This window comes from Labrus mixtus, chromosome 11 (genome assembly GCF_963584025.1).
Source record: "Labrus mixtus chromosome 11, fLabMix1.1, whole genome shotgun sequence".
In the NCBI taxonomy this organism is placed as follows: domain Eukaryota; kingdom Metazoa; phylum Chordata; class Actinopteri; order Labriformes; family Labridae; genus Labrus; species Labrus mixtus.
The window spans coordinates 19,606,105-19,628,525 of record NC_083622.1 but is presented as its reverse complement, the minus strand read 5'-3'; the positions used below and the strand labels follow the sequence as shown (position 1 = coordinate 19,628,525).

The following is a 22,421-nucleotide window of genomic DNA, read 5'->3' as shown; positions in this document are numbered from 1 at the left end:
ACTAATGCACAAGAGGAAATAAATGTAGTGCACAACAAAATCACATGCTGCCTTAAAGACAAAAACCTTACCAACAGGAACTGTCCACTGTGATTTTTAACAAACACAACTTTGTTTAGGTAGGATACACTCCATTCCTAGAAAACTAAAGATTGAACTACTTGTAATCCAAACTCTTTTCTGTAGATTTCATGCAGATTCATATAGATACTTAAAACAGAACCCCAACATGCCCATCTGCTTTTTAGAAATTACATGAAGCTCAAACTGAAACCTCTCATGATCATAATTGGACAAATAAAGTCTTTTCATTTGTTTTTGTTTTTTAATAACAATATTTATCTTTACTAACGAAGATCAAGTGTCTTCCCTTCTTGATCAAAAATGAGTAATAATGAAATTCCCATCCTAATATGCATATATATAATTGAAGAATTGAATGACACCTGTTTGTTTTACCAGTAAAACTTACATTTCATCTTAAAACTTTAGCTTTTGTAGTAAACAAAACAGTATGTAAATTGAAGTCTCAGATTAAGTACCACATTGTAATCTGTAAATTTATTAAGGATACCTGCACATATAACTGATTACAAAAGATTCAAAGTAAGCATATCTGCTTGACACACAAAACAATGGATGAAGAACAGGCCCTTTAACTTTACAGTCAAAAAGAGCAAAGTTGTTTAATTTGGCTACATAAACAAGTCAATGGAGAAATGGTTCCTTTTAAGGATAGTGATAACCTTACTGTGAATAAACACATGCAGTGCAATTCTCAGGTTTTTTTTATTTATCATATATAAAGTTCATCTGTTAAGATGTTCATTTCTTTTTCTCCTCATCCTTCTTGCTGTCAGGTTTGGAGCTCGTCTGAGAAGCCAGAGAGCCCATGGCGTTACGGATGGCCTCGTTGTTGGGGTCGACCCCGGGAAGGTTTTCCAGGACGCTCTGAAGGAACTCTGGATCCTGCATGACATCGTAGTCCTCTTCATCCTGGGCGCAAAATAGATTCATTCTTATTGTAATTCATCTTTAACTAGCTCTTTTCTTTAATCTAATTAAAATGTTAAATAGGAACTGAGAAAGGCTTGTGCGTACCTTAGCTTTGCTGGAGTCCATGTCAGCTCCTGTGTCCATATCCTCAGCACCGAACTCTGTATGAAAAATTGACAGATATGTGGCAAGAAACTACTAGTATTGCAGATTGATGCCTGTTATTTATGTAATACATCACTTGTAGTCTGGTTGTACTATATTTGAGGCTAATAGAATACTTTGTAAATATAGACCACACCCCTGTAAAATCATTCTTGACAACAGTTTTGTAGTTAATCACAGAAGAGATATTTAGGAATACATTTTGGCTTCCCAGTCTCCTACTCCTACTGGCACAAGCAAGTATGATACACTATCAATGGTACTTATACCAAGAATTACTGATCACGTCAACATCAGCATATCCACTTAATCGTTATCCCAACTAGCAGCTGGATTGAAACAGTTAAAGTTGCCCACAGTAATGATACAGTAATAAAGTAATGCAGGACTTTCTGTGAAGCTGATTTGCTTGCAACCCGCACTCACATGCTGCTGCTTTCTGCCTGTTTTAGTTGTTTGGTGTCTAAGACAAATTTCCCCAAGGGGATAATAAAGTGTATCATATAGTACTGTACCGTACAAGGCAGATACTTTTTACTCTGGTATTTGTCTGTGGCTTATTACAGGTTCAAGAATATCAATAATACCAGTAAAACACACACATCACTTCTAAATTGAAGCCACAAAAATGGATTCTTCTGCCTTCTTTAATATGTCTTGAGCCCCAAGCCTAAAGGCAATAATGTAGTGTGGGGATGATTAGTGTAACATGAGCTGTTAGAATCACATATATGTCAAAACAACTCTTATCAGCTTCAAAGCATTTTATGAGACTAAAGAAAAAGTGGAAGTTAAAGAATGTCACTTGTGAAAACTGAAACTAACCATTATGACCACAGACTGACTACGGAGTTGACAAATGCATGATGTACAGTTACCGTACATAAATGAGAGTGAAGAGCTTAATGTACAAGATTCTGATATGCCTTTTAAATGTATTGGTGTGATTAAATACAAGTGTTCAACCTGCTCCTGCTCCCTGCATAGACATCTGCAGAGCATAGGCGATCTGTTCATCCTCTGTCATGCGACTGAAGTCTGGTAGAGCAGGTGTGGATGAGTCTGTTTGTGGAACAGACATCTTCAACAGAGCTTCATCCGACTCTGCAACAGAAAAAGTGATAAATCTATGTGGTGGGGACACACTCAGGTTGACAGCTACTAAACCTCTTCTGAAGACGTGCAGAAATTTGCACCTATGATAGCATATTAAGTGGGAGGTTTCTTTTTCTCACCATCTGCGGCAGGGGAGGAAACGCCAGCATCTGCAGCTGATGCAACAGCCACTCTGCGAGCTTCATCTTCCTGTCGTTGTCTCTGCTCCTCCATAGACACCCTGAGAGCCTAGAAGGGACAGGAAGAATTCAGTTAGAAAAGTAGTGATTTAAATGTACAATAAAAACCATACATAAGCCAGTGAACCATTGAGGACTCTTGTCTTCCTCTCTCTTACCAAAGCCAGCTCTGGGTCAGCACTTGGATCCACTCCAAACTCAAAGTCACTGGCACCTAGACCCAACACTGCACCCCCTTCTCCAGCGAGGATTGGCGAGGACAGCAGGGCGTCAGCCAGACTGGGGCCTGGAGGCACAGTGACCAGGTGGGAGCCTGCACCCTCTTTGCCATTCAGTGTGTTAATGAAGGCTGTGAGCTTCTCTGTGTTCATCTCCTGCAGGAGTGAGGAAGATTAAAGTCCAGTGAGCAGATCAGAAAAACACACTGGAAAGTCAAGAAAGTGTGTTTATCTTTGATATATATATATTCACCTCCTCTCCAAAGTTAATGATATCCACATTGACCTTCTCCTTCTTTAGACGCTTTGCCATTTTGACCAGCTGCAAGAAAATACATTCAGCAGACACATAAACAAAATGTATTATCAAGGACATAAACATTTTTGATGAAAAGAAAAAACAAAAACATGTCTGAATAATTCCATTACAGATGGCTCATGTAAATTTCGTTTCATATTTGATTCATTTGCTCATTTCAGTGTATGGTTTCAACACCATAATACACAACAAAAAATATTTTCTCATAATACTGAAACACTGTTCATGAGCAAACAGGAGCAGGAAGAAGAAAACTTACAATACCTGCCCCTTTCCTAATAACAAAAGATACTGAGATAAGCTAACCTGTTGTTTTCTCTTCACAAAACAAAGAATAGATCAACAATATAGAAACAATCAAATACAATCAGTTAGATTAACTCAATACATTCATAATTTCCCAGAACCTTTTCTTTATACATTATTTTAAATTGAATGATACTTGAGCAGCATTTTAAATGATTATTGAGAGAATTCCATAATTTAACTCCATTTACTGAGATACACATTTGTTTTAATGTAGTGCGTGCAAATGGACTTTTAAAATTAAATCTCCATCTATGATCCTCCTCATTAGATGTAAACACAAACAACTTCTGTACATTTTTGGGTAATGATTATTTCTAGCTTCAAACATGACTAACAATGTTTTCAAGTGAACTAGATCCTGAAATTTCAACACGTGAGCTTGTAAACAGTCTGTTAGTATGTTCTCTCACGTTCACTTTGTTTGTAAGTCTGAACGCTCTTTTCTGTGACACAAAGGTTTAGTGTTGGTCACATACATGCTGCCCCATACCTCACTGCAATAAGTGAAATGTGGAAGAAAAGCGAACAGTACAACATATGGAGAGAAGCAGAATCCAAACTTTCCTTTGCTCTGTACAAAACACCAATACATTTACACAATTTTCTCTTTACATATTCTATGTGAGGTTTCCACGTCAGTTTCTCATCAATTATGACTCCCAAAAATGTTGCTTCAGAAACTCTTTCAATGAGAACACCGTTTACAGACATGCTGATGTGTTCCTCCTTTTTTCTATTTCCAAAAATCATGAATTTAGTTTTATTCCAGTTCAACGATAATTTATTTTCATCAAACCACAATTTCAGTTTATCCATTTCACACACTATAGTCTCTGTAACCGACTAGACATGAAAATTCACTAAGTATGCTGAATAGTACTGCTGATTCAGCTTGTTTTTAATCAGTCCATATCTCAAACCTGTAGATTTCCTCAACTTCACTAGATGATCCACATAATATATATATCCAGAAAAGAGACTTGTTTTTACTGCAGTCATGCATTTCTTTAAATATATATAGTCAAGAATGTGTTGAACAAAAAGCTTCATAAGGGTGTAAACAATCAATTCAACAGATTTTTTGTACCTGATATCATTCTAGGTCTACTTTATGAATCTCAATGAATATCAAGTAATTGTCTGGTAACAAAATAACCACAAATATAATGCAGAACAGACAGACTTATCCCACAATTTAACTCACTTCTTTTTCATTGTCCTCCACTGGGCTGCCAACAAATGCAATAATGCGCAATTTGTGGTTCTTGCCCTGTCTGTGCTTCAGCGCCAACTACAGTGAGAAACACAAAAAAAAGAAAGAAAGAAAAATTAGCAAATTAAGTGCCAATACATTTCTGTGACAAATAGAAAAATAGATCTTTTCTAAACAGATATTTAATAATATGACAAAAAGTCACCGTTTTCTCTTTTTATCACAAGTTTAAATATCTGTTGTAAAAACCTCCCTATAGTTTATATTATGCTTGCCCTGAGTTTATCCTGAATATTTAGGGGTGCACTCAGAGTTGAGCTAATCTACATGTTGGACCTTTTTAAGTAAAGGCTATTTATCTTTGACCTTAATTTACACTCCATGTCCCCCATGTCTCAAAATGTGCCTTTCCACACCAATTTGTTCCTAGATCTTCTATTGGTTCCCTGTTATAGAAGCTGAGAGGACCAACTATGTAAGAGTCCCATACTCACATGTGCTACCCTGATGCCGGTGCAGAAGCTGATGTTTCCTCGAGGTTGCACAGCATGCAGCTTCGACAGTATCCTGCCCGTGTCTGGAGTCAGTGTTGTCAGCACTTCACAATTGCTTCATCGAGACACAAGACAAGTGTTGTCATTTTTATACACCACAAATGTTAAGTTAATTTAACAGAGCGTACTGTCTCTTACTTTGCCATGGTGATGAGGCCCACATTGTTTTCAGGGTTGCTGCGTGTCTTGGAGTGACAAACAATATTAACTGCGTCCTGCTGAGCCTGCAGCCTGGTGGGCAGAAAGTCTCCATTGCGCATGTATTCACTGTTGTCCACACTTAAAGACAGAAGAACAGTTTTGGTTATGATCACTCATTTTGGCAGACAGATTACATTACTGTGATAGGTCAACATCAACAATAGGAAAATATGTATGTATGTTACACATTCATGTAATGTATTAATGTGTGTAAACCTTTACATAATCAAAAGGGGTTGACAGCGACACTGAAGCAATTAATTAAGTCAAATAAAGACTGATCACAGTTTTGGTAAATGATGAATCTCAAGAGTACTTTATCATCTCAAAAGAGAGGATTGGATACATTTGATATTAAACAACACAAACACGTCAGTTTTTGATAAATTAACAGGTGAAATTAAATAAGCAAACACGTGATCTTGTTTAAACTGGTATAGGCGAAACAAAACAACACAATGAGTTTCATGTTTTCGATACAGAAGTAGGTTTGGGTTTGTTGGCTAGCTAATGCTAACGCGTCAATAAAAAGGCTATTTTAGTACTCTCGGAGCAAAGTCTGGACTTCGCTGGACTTTACTTTAAATAATGTATGATAGTGATTTTACATCCATTATTGTTAATAAACATTTTACAAGATTAAAGGACATAATATGACCATACATATCGTTGTTATGTGCAGGAAGCGCTGGCTTGCTAACTGTAGCTAGGTTATGGAGTGACTCAGGGAATAGCGTGAGCATCTTAACCATTAAACAAAACAATGATACTTTGACAAATGTTACAGCCAGCCAAATCAAAACATGGGCATTTCGCTAATCTAATTGTAGCTTATTTTGAATAAAATAAAGTCTTTACATTCTTAACTTTAAACAGATTTGTAATTCCTTACCAGACCATAGTACTTTCAAGCACCATCTTGACGTCTGAGGTTCACTACGTCACCGTGAGGACTTATGGGTAATGTTGTTTGTTACATATTACATACACATTGCGGGAAATAAATGTTTTTTTTACCACCTATGGTTACTACTGGTGGAATACAATCCGCTCCAAGGGTAATGTTAAAACCAGGCTAATGCAAAAATACGATATTATTATTTAATATTACCTTGCTTGCTTTCATTTAAATATGTTTATATAAAAAGAACCATGGGTAGAAGCAGGCTCATAGTGGGTCAGCCACCCCATCGATTACTGGGGTGCGTTACATGCCAAGATTTCATGGTGAAATAATAGGACACGCTGAATGGGGCACTACCAAGTATGGAAAAACAAAAACATTTAATACAGTACCATCAAAAAGTTGTCTATTTCTAGTAGGGGAAAAAAAAAAAGTCATGCACGTTGATCGTGATAGACTCACGTGTTCTATTAGTTAATTATTTTGAAAATATAACTGGGAAATAGTCCATAGTCTAATGTGATGTCAGCAAATCAATAGTATGTCTCTGAAATAAAAGCAGTCCAGACAACCTGAAACCTGAGTAGACCTATATTCCTCCAACAAGCCGACAGCAAAGTTACAAGGTAAACAAAACTCTGTTAATCTAGAATTTGTTATATTTGAATATTTGCACCAGATCCCTTTCAATGTTATTTTTGTCATTTTGTGTAAATGTACCTTTTAGAATAAACAAGGAATTTTACATATACTGTACATTTATAAATGATATCTTCAAAAGTTATCTATCCCCTAATATTTGTATTCATCATGCTTACACAAGACACTTTGGACTTTGCTGGTTTTGCACTTCAGGTTATATGCTTGATAAGATTTTCGTCATCTTAGTACTTGAAATGTGTGTAATGAAAATGAAGATAAATCTGATTTTGTTTGTTTGTTTGTAGGAATTCTTTTTCTTATCTGCATGGGAAAAACAAACAAAAAGACATTTGTTTGTCCTTTGTAAGAGTAATGTAAAAAAAAAAGTCACTTAAAACTGCTTGTGATGCAAAAAAGAACAAGCAGAAAAGATGATACTATTTCACTTTTTCATCTTTTTTAAAACAATCTCAGATGAAGACAGTCGTACTGCTGATGGTGATGTTTGCAACATGTTTTGCAACACCCCAAGGTATGTCAAACTTAATACACCAGATTGTGTTAACATTGTAACATTAAAAAGATACGGATGGAATGCTTCTGGTTGTTTTTAATAACAGGATTTTATATCTTTTTAAATTTAGTTTCTCTTGTGCAGATCTATCAGGCAAAGTTCTCGTGTTCCCGAGAGAGACTAGCACAGATCACGTGAAACTTTTGACCTCAAAAACCAAGTTCGACTCTGTGACTGTCTGTTTCAGGTAACTGACTGGCAGTGCCATCAGATAGCCTTTTTTATGATTGGAAAAATTGCTTATCCCAGTTTCTAACAGCTGACACGTCTGTTCAGATTCATCACCGATCTCTCCAGGAACTACGGTCTCTTCTCCTTGGCCACACCATCGTTCAGCAATGACTTTGTCCTCTTTAAGATCAATTCAAGAGACGACATCAGAATGCATGCTCTGGACGGAGGCACGGACTTCCTGTCTCTGTCATTCCCGCCAAACACCTGGCACTCCATGTGCTCCACCTGGCGCTCTGACAACGGCCTGGCTCAGCTGTGGGTGGACGGAAAGCACACCATCAAGAGGTTCATCAAAACCGGGCCAATCACGGGAGCTCCCATCACCGTCCTTGGGCAAGAGCAAGACTCCTACGGCGGAGGTTTTGATGCAAGTCAGTCTTTCCTTGGTATGATTACTAAACTCCATATGTGGGACTATGTACTGTCCAATGCTGAGATCAAACGCTATGTGGCGGACGCACAGTTCACCCCAGGAAATGTGTTCAACTGGAGATCCCTGGAGTTGGAAATATCAGGGAATATTTTTGTGGAAGAAGAAAGCGAAGTTATGTAACAGGGTGTTAAACAGTTAATGAATCACAAATCATTTGTTGCAGGTTGCACTATCAAGCACTTGATATGTTTTCTACAGATGATTAAAATGTCTTCAGACCCTTGAGTGTTCACTTCTGTGAAAATACACCATTACAAACAATGAACATAAAACACATAAAGAAGCCAAAACTACGATTTAGAAAATATGTTTAATCCTTTAAAATAAGACATGAAAACATCACCACCACATAACTGAAACATGGCAGGAGGGACAGGCAGCACATATTGCATGAGAAGGCATTTCCGTGACTCCTATGTACATATACACATTTTATACACCGTAAAAATATAGTAATTGGAGCATATAGGATAACCAGCAATGTTGGCTTGTAAGCCGTGTGAAACATTCATGTAGAAAAAAGCGTGGGAGATTAACAACCCAGAATCGTCATGGAGAAAATCTACTGTATCATATCACAATCTAAACATGAAATATAAAATGCGAAGTTGTCAAATAGTCCCCCTTCATGGGCAACTCGCGCTATAAAGTTTCAGACATCCTTCTGTCAGTATACAGATTGTGTACTATCAGCTATAGCAAATAACACGACTTGTATTATTTCAGTCTGCAGCAATCAACAATGTTAATAAATATCTTTCTAAGAGCTCAAAGGTTGCAGATTGTGGTTCATATTGCATTACTTCAAATACATTGTAGTGTCTACACGGAGTGTGTCGCCCTTTAAAGCACCGTAGGATGATGATGTTTTTCTTGTGCCATGGTGTAGTACAAAACAACTGCGCCAGAACTGGTTTGCATCCAGCAATTACACAGCACCACACATTCAAAGAAAATGATCATAATCACACCAAAATCCAGGTGTTACAAATATAATCTTGATTTTTTTTTTTTTTTTGTTTCAGCGAGAACATGTTTCTCTGAATGTTTTCTTTGGTGGCTGTTTCACACTCAACCATCAAATGTGTTCAAATATTCAGTATTTTACATTTCAGCATATACAAGAAATAATTCATATCAAGTTTATACCAAGTTGGTCAATAGTGGGTTCTAAGAGTTTCAATGTTTGTAGTAAATTTTACTTGAATTTCACAGGAATGTGGAGTTTTCATCTTGAAATGTCTCAGGCCACAGTGTATACCAATTCTCTGATGATGATTCATTAATATTGACCGGGACTAGGTTGATGTCAGACAGCTTATCAGACATGAAATTATTAAAACGGGGGAAAAAATCCAGCCTAGTAAAAGAAACACAGGACATCCCAGTGTTATTACCATACACAACAATACATGTCAAAGCAGGCATCCTGGAGTGTCTCATTTCATTGTCACTTGGATCCTGAACTTTTGCAGTAACTTTCTACTTTTCTCTTTGGTGCCACGACTGGCTTTGAATACAAAAAAGGCTCAGTCCTAAATCCTCAACTGTGCATGGATGAACATGAGTGGTTTTCATTCTTTTAAAATTCACAGCTCACATTTCCCCTTCTCCCTCTCTGCTGCACGGACCACATGCGCCTTACAAACATAAACGGCGGTACATTGCACAGTATGAGCTGATGTCTAAGACGTGTAGTTCTGCTACAGTATTTAAAAAAAAATGACTGTATCAAAATCTCAGACGTTAAATAAAAAAAAAGGAGCTTTCTGACAGCCACCTCAGTAACTTGTTTAGTGCCTTTAACAATAAAGATTCACATGCAACAAAAGAAGGCATTTTTTATGAACAGAGGAATAAAAGCTGTTTAAGACTACATCGAAGACAAAGGAAAAATAGTTGTACACACTTGTCAAAACCATAACCTTAAGCTTGTGCACACTTGTACACACCAGCTATGTTGGTCCTGGAGTGGATGGTGGCAACTGTCATTTCTGTAGCCAGCAGAAATCCTTTATACGGGACAAAGAATAGTCTAGATTTTTTATGTCAGGGTAGCTGAGCTCTTAGACTCAATCCATCATCCATACAAAGTCAAATTGTATGTCATACAAATGATCCTTAGTGTCATCTTTAAGTTACGTGTATTTTACTCTGAAGCTCAAAAATGGCAGGTCGAGTGTGATAAATTAAGGTTTTTTTTGGACTATTTATCAAAAGAAAAATTGATTATTTTACAAATAAATGTTTGTAAAAGCTCTGAAAATGAAATTGTTATCAAGTTGAAAAAGATACCCCTGATTGAATCTAATGGGCCTCTGATATTGGCTCATATGGATCACAAAGTTGAGTACTGTCTTAAATCTTAAGGAAATAGCAATGTGACTTTGTGATATCAAAGAGTTTTTTGTACAAAACTTCATATAATACCACATCATTATGGAACTTATGGTTTCCACCTCTTGTGTTTGCATACAATCTGAAATGATTTGAAAAGTCTGACCCCTGGATGGTTGTTCCAGACATATAGATGGCAGTTTGTTGACTGCAGCTGTAGTGACAAGGCAGGTTTCTTTTTAAAACTACCACACCGACCTTTTAAAAAAATACGATCAGTTATATATAATGTGTTAGGGAAGGGACTGACATGTAAGGCACGGACAAATGTCAGAAGCTGAACATTATACATTAGCTGAACAGGCAGAATTCATACATGGCCAGCACTGCTCCTCTCCTTGTGTTCATTCATAGAATTGAGCACATATGGTCACATCAGAGGGGGAGATTTTTCAGGGGTTGTACAAATGTGGTCTGTTGACTGCCGTGTTAACAATAAGACACATTCTGTATATGAAAAACAACGTAATGTACATTCAGCGGTTGCCAGATCTAGCCCGAGCTCTGTAGCACCGCTGTGACTTCCAGCTGAATAACTTAGGACACACACATGAAATAAAAAGGACCATACAGGCGTTTCAACCCATCCTTCTGCTGTTTCAGACTAAATACTGTACATCCACAATCAGCCAAAAAAAAGAAAGAAAAAAAAAAAAGCATTCATGATTTCAGAGTTGACAGCAGCACGTGTTGATTTGAAAAACGAGCCCTGATAACTCGGAGTACTCCTGGCCATGAGGAGTGCTGACTGGAAATGGATGTGTGGTCACAGAAACACTAGAGTGAGAATCACGGAAAAGTGAACCCACTTAGGCTGTGCATGAACACTCTGGGAAATATTCACGTCTACTACTAAGGCAGGCTTTTCCCTTCATGTGCTCTTGTGTGTGTGTTCCTGCTTTATCACTCCATACTGCGAAAAAAAAGGATGACCGACATTCCATGGAGAATTTGACCGCCTTCACCTTTCACTGGTGAATGAAGCTTTGTGTACAATACACTATTCATGTTTTTGTCTGTGATGTCATCGCAGCATCCTTCATGTTGTTCACATATGTCTTAAATGTTTTGATGCTAGAGCTACTAAAGAGCTGCCAATTCAGAGCTGCGAGCCCTTTTCAGGTCATGTATCAAAACAATTGGGCGTTAGGTCATTGGGGGGTAAATGTGTGCGCACAGTGACAGTGTTAACAGCCAGGGCCTACCACACACTGTGTTCTTCATTGTCAGAACCTCTACTGCAACTCGCTGCTTCCTCCAGACATTCCTGTGTTTATTTTACGGGTGAGAGAACAACAGAGGTGCAGCGGAGGGTCCGTGTTGGATGGGCGTCCTTACTTCCGTCCATCTCATCTACGTCCACATCTTTGCCTTGCCATGGCACTGCGTCTTTATTTTTTTTTTTACTATGAAAATGAAACAAGAGTCAGCTTTAAAATGGTTTGATGAATACACTGAGTGTTTTAAGGAGGTGTGCAAAATAATAAATTCTTACAAAACAGATGTTGGTCTCAGGGATGATGTCTGAGAGTGAAACTACATCTTCATTTCCGGACAGGTTGCCTGAATTATCTGCGGCACCTTCGGCCCCAAAACTGAGGAGAAAAACAAGTAAATAAGACAGGGTTACTGACACAAGCAAGATCAAATCAAAAAAATCTATTTACTTTATACCCTAATGAGGCTTTAGTTGTTACTGTCTTCTGTACCTGTGAGAAGAACCCTGGTCAAGGTCTGTGTTTGCTGATTTGTGCACTTCCACCCCAACAGATCTGTAGAGAAAAATAAGATCCAGTAAAGAAAATAAAAAGTACATGGTTGAGTGAGTAAAGCGAGATGGGTGATTTAAAGTAATGCTTTTATTGTTACCGTAGGGGAGGGGAGCCGGTGGCAACTCCTGCGCTGCCTAATGATGAGGTGGACAGGTTGGCCTCACAGTCAGCAGCATTTTCTACCAGCGGAGGGGTCCTCGGAACTAGATCTGGTCTGCCCGACGGCACCCCTAAAAGGCCACAAGAAAAAACCCCAAACAGAATCATTTCCTATTCAGCCCCCAGTGTTTCCAATCTCAGAGTGTCATTGTGGTTTAAGCTATATTAATGTGTATGTTGTTATGACTCAGTTCTTACCGCCGTCTGTTTCGGAGTCTGTGCTTTTAAAGTGGCTGTGGTAGACTAGTCTGGAGTCCATGTATGACTGTCCTGTTGCGTGGGAGAGTGGAGTAGGACCCCCAAGGGTGGGGGCTCTCCTAAGACCCCCCTGACCTCCACCACGACTCTTCTTAGATGGTGATGGTTTGACTGAAGGAGGTAAAGGTAACAACAGTGGAAAAGTTGAATAAAGATTGGTAGGACTTTTTTTTGCCTTTGGGAATTTTATTAACCATTGAAAAATACACTTGCTTGATTACTTACGTGGAATTTTCTTGAACACTGTGTTGCACATGAACTGCTGGAAACGGTCCGCATAGAAGCCAGGTCTGTGAACTGAAACTGTGTCCTGATACAGGAAAGAACCAGAGCCGTTAGAAGCTGACACAATCTACATTCCTCATGACTATATCCACTTAAACCGTCTCACAGAAAATGTAGAATTATTTAATTTTAACATTATGTTTCTTATTGATTGATTTTCTAGTTCCATTCATGTCAACAGTCAAGTTAAAGATAGAGTCAGGAGCTTTTCATGAAAAATGAAATATAGACCAATACAAAAGTAATGCCGCTCAATCAACTCTTATAGGCCTCCATACATGTGTGGTGGTGACTGTAGACCTTCTTCTTTGCCTGTAATTTGATGTTTTGTTTTGTTTGACGCAAGATGTTTCTGTTTGGGGAGTTGGTGTGTTTCCCCCAGCCAATGACAGCACGCAGGTGAGTTTAGGACTGGATACAATTCAGGGATTGGACGTAGCAGCAAAGAAGAGAAAATATATGATCGTTGTGAGGCAAAACACCAAGCAGATAAAGCTTGTTCCGAATAGAGGGTGAACTTTGAGTTGGCTTTAACCGCACGGACATGGAGTTGGCCTGCTTTCAATTCGACAGACACCGGTGGTTGGCTTGTACTAACTTGTAGTGCAGTTACAGTACAAATACACACCACATCCTACAGTGAGTCTGCGATTCTGGTGGCAATGAGCCCAGGAGGAGGGGGCCAGTTTAAATGTTGTGTTTACAAGCTGCAGTGATCAATGCTACTGACTCCACCATTAACTAGTGAAACGTGCCCCTCTCAAAGGTGCTTGGGTCCAAGGTGATGTATTTAGGGGGTTTGGTTTGTCTGGCCACGAGTCAGAAACTCAAAGATATTTTGTTGACAAACATCGAAGACAAAGGATCCCCACGTGGAAAACTACATTTACTTTTCCACTGTTTTGCTTGATATTAAATAATAATAAGAGAGCTTTAAGACATTTTGCCCATTATGTGTCTGCCTTTTGTTTTATTAGTTCACCGACTGATGGAAACTGTTTTACTCAGTTTCAGTGCTTTACAATACCTGCCCTGTTTATCTTTTTAGAATATCTCGACTGCAGGCTCTTACCCCGTCATGAACCAAGGCCTTCCAGGAGTGCTCCAACTTCTTAATAAACCTGAATAAATAATAAGACATAAAGAAATGTAAATGGTTAATGTTAAAGAGGAAGGTCGCTCATGATTAAGAATGACTGTTTCTTTAAACTGAGACACAAACCTGTAGGACTGGAGAATGTCAATGATACCAATGTAGATAAGTAATCTTTCTCCTTTAGTATTACGAGATGGAATACCACCCATGCTGAAAGTACAGAAAAAGAATGTTTAAAAAATTACATGTTCATGTTGCAATTACACAAGAAAACTACAAATTCAGCTCCGCTCCTTGCTAGCCAAGTGTTAAGACTTACTGGTCTTCAGAATCCAAAGCCCCCTTCCCACGAGCCTCCCCCTGAATGGACTCCATGGCTGTGCAGTAAAGACTTTTCTGGGTTTGTGGTCTGCGCTGATCGGGGGTCACTGCTCCCTCTGAACCCCCGCTGTCCCCCGAATTGCCACCGCCACGCTCTCGCTCCCGACTTGCCTGGTCCATGTTGTGGATGCCCATCAGCAAACTGTAATCCATGATCTTGAAGCTCTGCAGGAGCTGCACACAAACACAAGAAATGAGTTGATGTGACCCAATAGAAGGAGATAATCAAGACCACAGAGAGATTCAGAGGCAGTATTGTTTTTGTTTTTTTGCTTGATGTGAAATTCAAGGAGAGCAACGACCAGAACCTTCACCCTCTGAAACCTGAAGATTTTACCCGACCTGTAACCGCCTAGTGGTGGTTCGATTAAAAGAAGTACAATCTAAATGTTTTTCTTTAGTTCATTTTATATATAGTTAAAACATGTTATATTGAAGGTTTTAGTTATAAATTAGATTTGACCATACCATATAAACACAGTGTAGCAACAGGTATATGGTGGTAAAATATTTCACATCCTACACAAAGAAGAAACCAAAAAATGATGATATTCATGACGACAACTCTACCACTTACCACATTATTGCACAAGTAAGAACAGCCAAGCAGACAGCATCAATTAGCTTGCACAATGGTAGACGACACACAATCAAAATAACAAATGGACATAGAGTGGTCATGCTTAATGTGAAACCAAAGAAGATAAAAGATGGGAGTTGGTCAATTGATTCCTCATACCACCTAACCCTATCCTGGAATAGTATAACTGAGAACAAAGCAATTAGAGAGAGGGATTAGTCTCTAACTGAAAGAGAGATTAGATGAATAAATGATGTGTTGTTTATGAGTTGTTTTGCTTCCATAACTGAACCAACACTACACTACTATCAAGGCGTGCTGTGTTTACTGGAATTGGTTAATGCAGTCAGTCTCAATCATCCTTTGAAAAGGGATCTTCCCTCAAAGTAAACGAAGTATCAGCTTGCAGTGTCATGCAAGCTTGAGTCATATCTTTAAACCTGGACTTGTTGATGATCCTTCAGTGGTGGAGCTCCATATTAAACAATTCAAAATCACTTCCTAACAATCCTTAATAATCTTCTCGGGACATGAATAAAACATTACACATGCTTTAAAACAAACAAAACTAACAACTGATATCCCATAAAAGGTTTGGATTTACATTAGACTTGTCTAGCCCACATAATATAACACATCCAATACATTACTGGTGAAAATGAAACCTCATACTTGCTATCAATCTTCAATCAATAAAAGTCTTGATGTTAAAAAATTCTGTGAATCCATTTGATTAGAAAAATTCTGAACAAAGTTTGTTTTCTGAAAGGCCACAATGATAACACATCATGTTCAGGATGAGTCTGGTTTGGTTTAAAAACACAATACTTGAATAAAAATCTGTCAGTGGATGAAAACAATTATCTCAGGGACTCACCAGGCAGTCTCTCTGGATGGTCTTGCACAGGGCATTGTAGTTTTCTGCTTCCAGCAGCAGGCCGTCAGGCAGGTCTTGGATAAAGTCCAGGTCTTTGTGAATTGGAACCGCCTTTTCTCTCTCCTTAGGGGAAGCTCGTCTTTTATACGTGGAGCCCTTCAGGTCGTATTTGAGGTGCATGGGGATGATCCGAGGCAGGAGATTGTTCATCACTACAATACGGATATTCTTGCCCCCTGCCTGAACGCAATAGAGTCCATAGAACTTGGGTAGCAGGGTGCGTTTGTTTTGGTTTATATTCTGGTGGAAAGGGAAGATAACAGATTAGAAATCTGAAAGAAAGTACGAGATCACCACACCATGTAAGCTTTTATCAGGCTCACCATAAAGTAACCAGGCAGAAGTTTTTGGAGGAACTCGGCCTCTTTGTGTTGAACAGTCTTGATGATGAACTCGTCATCGCTTGACACGTAGAAGAGGGATCCACTGGCCCCGGGGTTAGACAGCTCAATCAACGGTTCGTTACACAGAGAGTACTGGAAGAAAAGAGGAGTCTGCATTAGTACTTAGTTGAAAGTAGGGCTGGGCGATAAGGACCAAAAATCGTTCTATTTTTGCTGAAGGATGACACGATATATATATACACCGTAAAATCCGGTGTATAAGACGCACTTTTAATACCTATTTTTTTCGTCTTAAAAGTTGGCTGCGTCTTATACACCGGTGTGACCAATATACCAGTACAAAATACTGAAACACGCGCTGTCATTACAGCAGGTGTAGCAGCCACTATCACTGCAACCTGATGTGATTAAAAACCCATCCCCATTCATTGAGTATTGAAAGCTGAGTGCACGCTGTGCTGGGAAAGACGACGACACAGACCAGGCTGGCTGCGCGACTTTTTTCACATCTTTTCTCCCTCACGAGGTCATAATCATGCATTTACAGAAAACAGTGGTATATTGTTCTGTAAATAAACCTTGTGGAGCACTCTTTTGATTGAAAGACTCCTATATTAAAGTTAAAGAGTGACTAGCGGAGTCGGGCAGCGCGACTCGCAAGCTAGGAGGCTGCGCCTCACAACTCTACCTGCAGGCTGAGATCTCAACTATCGTACTGTAGCTAGTAGGAGCGCAAACTCCCGTAAGTGAAAACAGACGGACTAAAAGTACGACACAGCTGTACAGAAACTGCACGTTGTAGACATCGCTTAACACAATATAAATCGTCACGCAGGAAAACACTTTTTTTTCTCTTTAAGAGACCTTCAAAACAGGGTGCGTCTTATATACCGGTGCGACTTATATTCCGGATTTTACGGTGTAACATATATAAAAAATACACTGTATATATATATATATATATTTATTTTTTCCTGCAAATAATTATCAATGAAGTCAGTTCTAATCCACATGGCCGATGTCACAGAGGCCCTTTTATTAAATAGCCAGCTGCACAATGTCAACATGACAAAAAACATAAATAACCATTGGTGAAATAAAGAATAATATTGAATTAAAATGCTCCTGAAATAACTTTTCCTGAATAACAAAGTACACACAGCTGTATATTTGGTTATTCAGGTGATTTTTCTGTTTTGCTCAGAGAGGGAGAGAGGCGGAGCAGGGTGAAGAGGTACAGACAGTGAGAGGAGAAAAAGGTGAACTGGCGGCTCTGCTAGTGGAACTTATAACTTTATTTAACGCAATATAAACTATATCGATATAAACAATACCGTCTGACCCTACATCTCTTTGGAAAATATATTGAAAAATCTTAAACACTTGATTTATTTCCCAGCCCTAATTGAAAGAAGCATGAGTGAAGTTTGAACAAAAAACATTTTTTTTAAATGATCTTGTAATCAGCTGCTGACAGTTAAGAAGAATCAGGCACCAGGCTATTTCTTCCAAGATTGCCAAAACAGTAAAGCTTCAAAATTTAGATGGAGTATAAAATTCCTGGACTAAAGCCCTCAACAGAAGAAACACTGCAACATTAGGCTTAGGCTGTAACAAGAGCCATTCCTTGTCAATGACAGTTTCTTGACAGTAGAGTGTGTGGAGTAAATACTGACCAGGTAGTCGTCTGGACGGATGCCAAAGAGTTCTCTGAAGTAACGGAAGGCAATAGGAGCATAAGTCTTGAAGCGGAAGTCACTGTAGTGATGGGCCGGGGTCAGGTTGCTGCCCTCGCTGAAAAATGTGGGAATGACAGAAGAGACAGAAAGGGGATTAAACACCAGGTAATAAACAACAAACACCCCGCAAATACAACACATTTTGTTCAAATAAGACTTGTGTTACTCACCTAGGGAAGAAGATGCTTTCCACCACCACAAAGTCCTGCATTAGAACATCCCTTTCTGCCTTCTGGCTTAAGCTGCCGACTGTGTGAGCGATGCCCAGCATGATGGCACCTTTTAGGGCAGATGACGTGGTCTAGAGAGGTCAGAGAAGCAAAGATAGTAATTAATGGAACATTTCATTCCAGTGACTTCCTCTGTTTCAGTCACTATTTTTAGGTGTCTAGTGAGAGGAATTCCCAAACTAATTTTAGAATTTAAACACCAAACAAAAAAACCTTTTCTGCTTTTCACCTCTCAGTTCAGTGTTGTGTGAGTAAAAAAAAAACAACAACAACAACAACACTGGGGTCACTGACCACCCAGTACAGCTCTCAACCCCAAAACATGAAGCTAACCTTTTTATAGGTGGTCTCTCCTGTGGTGGTCTCAACGCCCCGGTGTCCGATGGTCTTCTTCATACTCTGAGTGGTGCCTGAGGATCCAGGCATCTGAGGAGAGGGGCCGTGAGAAAGAAATGTGTTTATGCTTGTGAACACAGGAGACAAATAGCTGGCTGTATTTCAGCTTGCAGCTCCATTGGGATAAACATCTTCACATGACAGCCGTATCAAGTCATATCAAACCAGCTGACAAGTTGCTAACCTCTCAGTAAGGGTCAACCTATGAAGCATAGGAAGGGAGTGAGAGCAATATCAGTTTATTTGTCCTCGTGTGACAAATACCTAAAAGTGTTACCTTTGTTTAGTACATAACTGCAAGGACTTCATAGTTTTACATTATTTTGTTTTTACTTACAGGCCCAGTCTATTTGAGAACTCAATTCCCTCTACTTACAACAAGTATTCTATTTTTTTTCCATCTGATTTTTACTCTGTGGCCTTACAACCATAAACTCTGAACCTTTTCGTCTTCCCTCCCCAGGCCTAACACAATCAACATTTACATTATTTGTGTGTATAAGTGCGACACGTAGAGGTGTTTCATCTACTTAGTGATACAATAACTGATGTCCTCACCTCTTGAGGGGCCATTTTTCGGATTCCACTGGTCCCTAAAAAGACAAAAGGGAGTTAAAATGGTTTCAAAACGCAACAAGAAAGAAACATATCTCTGAGAACTTTGAAGAGAACAAAATAAGGTCTCAAGGAATTGCTGGCTCCCTTGTTTGGACTCAACTCCATGACACCTTTGTTGGCAGTCAAGAGTGAATTGGCTGCTTGAAATCATTTTACAGACTTGGAGTTGGCAACCTTAAACATGGAAGAATTTGTTAGTGAATGTGTTAGAATCCCTCTGCTGGTTAATTAGGACTATTTGGAGTACTGGTTGATGACGATGAGGCTGATGATGTGGATGTGCAGCAGGCCTAAATGTGGACACAGTTACTGAGTGTCCCCAATACACCAGCTTACTGTGAACTGGAACTACTTCTCCCCTGAGCAGGCTGCTCCAGATTCATCAGGTCCCTGCAGATGGTTTTGCACTCCACACCGCCTCCTTTCAAAAACACAGCCTACTTTGTGTTTCACTTTAACTTTGCTTCTATTTTTCATTTAGTCCAATATGCCTAAATAAGAGCCCATTGTGCCATTCAGAAAACTCAGCTGATCAGCATAAGAGCCGTGTGTGGTGAAGTAACACATTTTAAAGGTTTGAGTCATAAGCATGCCAAGACCTCTGAATGTATAATGAAATTAAATTGTAATATATGACCCGGACACATGAGTCTGTGCTCCTGGGTTAGCATGATAACAGCAGCTGCACACAGTCGTTTTGTAAAAGGGCCCTCAGTGATGATAAAATAAAACTCAACCTGATATTCTGTCTCCTTACATAAACTTGCTGTTTAAACCTACTATCTCACCCACTGTGCAAGAACCTCTAGCCTGTAACCAATGGCAACATGTATCCAATTCTGCAGTGCCTCAGGTCAATATACAGAAAAGGATCCTGGGTAGACTGTTCACCTGTAGTAATGATCCTGTGTGTGAGAAATATGCTATGACCAACAGATTAAATCCAGACAGCGAGCGCACACTTCAACCCGAGAAAGAAGGGAGTGCTATTAATAAGGCAGAACCACTGAATGCCATGCATCTTCTCAGGACACACACAGCAATCATCCAGGAAACAATGAGCAACATTCTGCCCACATCCCCCTTCTTATGTAAAGCCACACAGTATATCATCACTACTCATGCAGTTTCTGCTCACGCACACGGAAACACTCACGCACACCCATGCGAGTACCTCGCTGTAATGCTCTTCTCCAGAACTGAGTCCTAATATCTGTGGAGCAGGACATGATCAGCCTAACCAGCCTCACTTCCTATATGAGCAACACTGAACATCATTAAAAAAATGTCAGCATATTAGGTCAAATAGGTGTTGCATCTACAGCTCAAATGCAATAAGAATATCAGTCAGCCATGATTTTTTACAAACAAATAATCATTTTAGTCGTATTTAAGCATAAAATAGTGCAAAAGTCCTTGTTTGCTTCTTTTCTTTTAAAAAGTGAAAGTGCAAGAGGGGTTCAGACAAATTGTGGGATATAACAACAAGAAAAGGATGTCCAGAGCTCTGGGGGGAAAAAATCAGGCATTGTTTACCTAATTTACACTGTATGAACAAAATGTCAATCATAATTGTCAGATTAATGGCTAATACAAATAAGTGTTAACTGCAGTCTTCATTTCAATCAACACAGTGTATTGTATTTTTTTTGTGAAGACAGTCTTGGCAGCAGGATGGGGATAAGAAATACTCAACCCTAGCCAATTACTTAACAATGACTTGAGCTTGTCAGTGACAGGCCATACAACAATGGGCAAACCATCTGTTCCTCTCTGTATACTAAACAACTCCCTGCCAACCTCGTCATGTACATGTAGCCTGCGGCCTGTACAACACAATAATATGGGACATGCACTCTACTAACATCATTTTCTGCCCATGAATCCTCCATAAATACACCGGTTCTTTCCCTGAGAAGGAAACAAGGCCAATAAGGCCAAGTACGGATACCACATTATGTTACTGTCACTCCAGTCTCTGTGAGTAAGAGAGTGTGTGTTTGACAGAAGGCTGTATTTGTACAGTCGAGGGCTCTCTGCCATGTGGGAGCGAGAAGAGTGCTTTGAAGCCACTATTTTTATTCACTGATTCAGAATGGGTGGCTGCAATGGGAAGAGCAACTCCTCTATGCACAGAGACGCACAACTAACAGGATTAGCAAAATGCAGCATGGCCATCATCTGTCCAATCCTCAGAAAATAAGAAACCTCTTACAAGCACTTGTACTGCCCACGACGCTGAAAACAGAAACAAGAAAATGTACAGCGCACAGATCTGAAATTGGAGAGATTGTCCCACTATCCATCACTGGGATATGTACTCCACTTCATGAACCACAGAGAAATAACAAGTCTGTGTCATGAAGGACGTAGAAAATCAATCACATGAAAGTTATTTAAGATACTTATTGTAAAGTGAGTAAACTTAACCACAGAGAAATAACAAGTCTGTGTCATGAAGGATGTAGAAAATCAATCATATGAAAGTTATTTAAGATACTTAATGTAAAGTGAATAAACTTAACCACAGACAGAAATAAGACATAGGGAGAGGTGGGGTGTAACGCTGTAGTTTCACATTGATATAATGAAAAATGTTAAACGACAGCCACTTAACGACCCACATCAATTCCTGAATAATTCAGATATTTGTTCACCCTCTTATTGATCAGGCTGATCAGCATAGAAACAAGAGAAACAACCGACCGGCTACATAACAACACAATGAAGCCAAGGTGGTGCCAAGAACTATTAAATTAAACTATTTATCCGAATATATAGTTCTATATGAATACTAGCGGCTCCCTGATTAATCATTCGTTTGATTAACCAGATAAACTAAGATTCACATAGCTTTATCAACTATGCAGTAAACAAGCTAACCATTGCTTGTTTCATTTGTTGGGTTGAATGCCTCGATGCTAACTAGCCAACTGGCTAACATGGACTTGGTAAAGCCTTAGTCAACGAATTAAAACATTTTCACCGCATCAAAAGTCAAGAAATGTCTGTTTGAGCATTCAGTTAAGAGTCAGCAAGGGGATAATAGTTAGTAAAGAGATACCTGTCGGGGCTGTAGATCCCGAGTCTGCTGTTCCAGCAGTCGCCATTATGGTTTGGCTGTTCACATCACAGGCAGCGCAGAGCCCACAATTGAATTCTGACCGTCATG

The 22,421-nt window shown here is 39.2% G+C and overlaps 3 protein-coding genes across 4 annotated transcripts; 1 reads left to right on the top strand and 2 right to left on the bottom strand.

Moving 5' to 3' along the window:
• Nucleotides 1-542: 542 nt before the first annotated feature.
• Nucleotides 543-6,283, bottom strand: LOC132984028 (26S proteasome non-ATPase regulatory subunit 4-like). The gene is made up of 10 exons (XM_061050638.1): nt 6,163-6,283; nt 5,208-5,348; nt 5,010-5,124; nt 4,507-4,593; nt 2,928-2,996; nt 2,615-2,830; nt 2,397-2,505; nt 2,128-2,265; nt 1,102-1,157; nt 543-996 (listed from the first exon to the last, which is right to left on the bottom strand). Exons 1-10 carry the CDS (start codon nt 6,186-6,188, stop codon nt 826-828), a joined length of 1,128 nt encoding a protein of 375 aa, XP_060906621.1. The 5' UTR covers nt 6,189-6,283; the 3' UTR covers nt 543-825.
• A 427-nt stretch (nt 6,284-6,710) lies between these two features.
• LOC132984027 (serum amyloid P-component-like) lies at nt 6,711-8,360 on the top strand. The gene is made up of 4 exons (XM_061050637.1): nt 6,711-6,800; nt 7,291-7,348; nt 7,475-7,577; nt 7,667-8,360. The coding sequence occupies exons 2-4, from the start codon at nt 7,291-7,293 to the stop codon at nt 8,175-8,177; spliced, it is 672 nt and encodes a 223-aa protein (XP_060906620.1). The 5' UTR covers nt 6,711-6,800; the 3' UTR covers nt 8,178-8,360.
• LOC132984026 (phosphatidylinositol 4-phosphate 5-kinase type-1 alpha-like) lies at nt 8,349-22,402 on the bottom strand. Of its 2 annotated transcripts, XM_061050636.1 has the most exons (16): nt 22,314-22,396; nt 19,190-19,224; nt 18,569-18,661; nt 18,176-18,306; nt 17,943-18,060; nt 16,246-16,398; nt 15,863-16,162; nt 14,344-14,579; nt 14,151-14,234; nt 14,001-14,049; nt 12,869-12,953; nt 12,584-12,754; nt 12,324-12,456; nt 12,164-12,226; nt 11,950-12,049; nt 8,349-11,860 (listed from the first exon to the last, which is right to left on the bottom strand). In XM_061050636.1, the coding sequence occupies exons 1-16, from the start codon at nt 22,357-22,359 to the stop codon at nt 11,858-11,860; spliced, it is 1,800 nt and encodes a 599-aa protein (XP_060906619.1). In that variant the 5' UTR covers nt 22,360-22,396; the 3' UTR covers nt 8,349-11,857. The 2 variants fall into 2 exon arrangements, with proteins under 2 accessions (XP_060906619.1, XP_060906618.1); XM_061050635.1 differs by lacking the exon at nt 8,349-11,860 and having other exon boundaries at nt 11,871-12,049; nt 22,314-22,402.
• Between the last annotated feature and the right edge of the window lie 19 nt (nt 22,403-22,421).

What these genes read in the sequence shown, in the direction of transcription:
- LOC132984027 (XM_061050637.1), top strand. Translation starts at nt 7,291, where the DNA reads ATGAAGACAGTCGTACTGCTGATGGTGATGTTTGCAACATGTTTTGCA. An exon ending in ATGTTTTGCAACACCCCAAG is followed by an intron (nt 7,349 to 7,474) that starts GTATGTCAAACT and finishes TCTCTTGTGCAG; the next exon opens with ATCTATCAGGCAAAGTTCTC. An exon ending in TCTGTGACTGTCTGTTTCAG is followed by an intron (nt 7,578 to 7,666) that starts GTAACTGACTGG and finishes ACGTCTGTTCAG; the next exon opens with ATTCATCACCGATCTCTCCA.
- LOC132984028 (XM_061050638.1), bottom strand. Translation starts at nt 6,188, where the DNA reads ATGGTGCTTGAAAGTACTATGGTCTG. An exon ending in CCGGCATCAGGGTAGCACAT is followed by an intron (nt 4,594 to 5,009) that starts GTGAGTATGGGA and finishes TTCTCACTGTAG; the next exon opens with TTGGCGCTGAAGCACAGACA. An exon ending in TGGACTCCAGCAAAGCTAAG is followed by an intron (nt 997 to 1,101) that starts GTACGCACAAGC and finishes TTTTGCGCCCAG; the next exon opens with GATGAAGAGGACTACGATGT.
- LOC132984026 (XM_061050635.1), bottom strand. Translation starts at nt 22,359, where the DNA reads ATGGCGACTGCTGGAACAGCAGACTCGGGATCTACAGCCCCGACAG. An exon ending in TCCGTCCAGACGACTACCTG is followed by an intron (nt 16,399 to 17,942) that starts GTCAGTATTTAC and finishes CTTTTCTTCCAG; the next exon opens with TACTCTCTGTGTAACGAACC. An exon ending in TTCTGCCTGGTTACTTTATG is followed by an intron (nt 16,163 to 16,245) that starts GTGAGCCTGATA and finishes CCTTTCCACCAG; the next exon opens with AATATAAACCAAAACAAACG.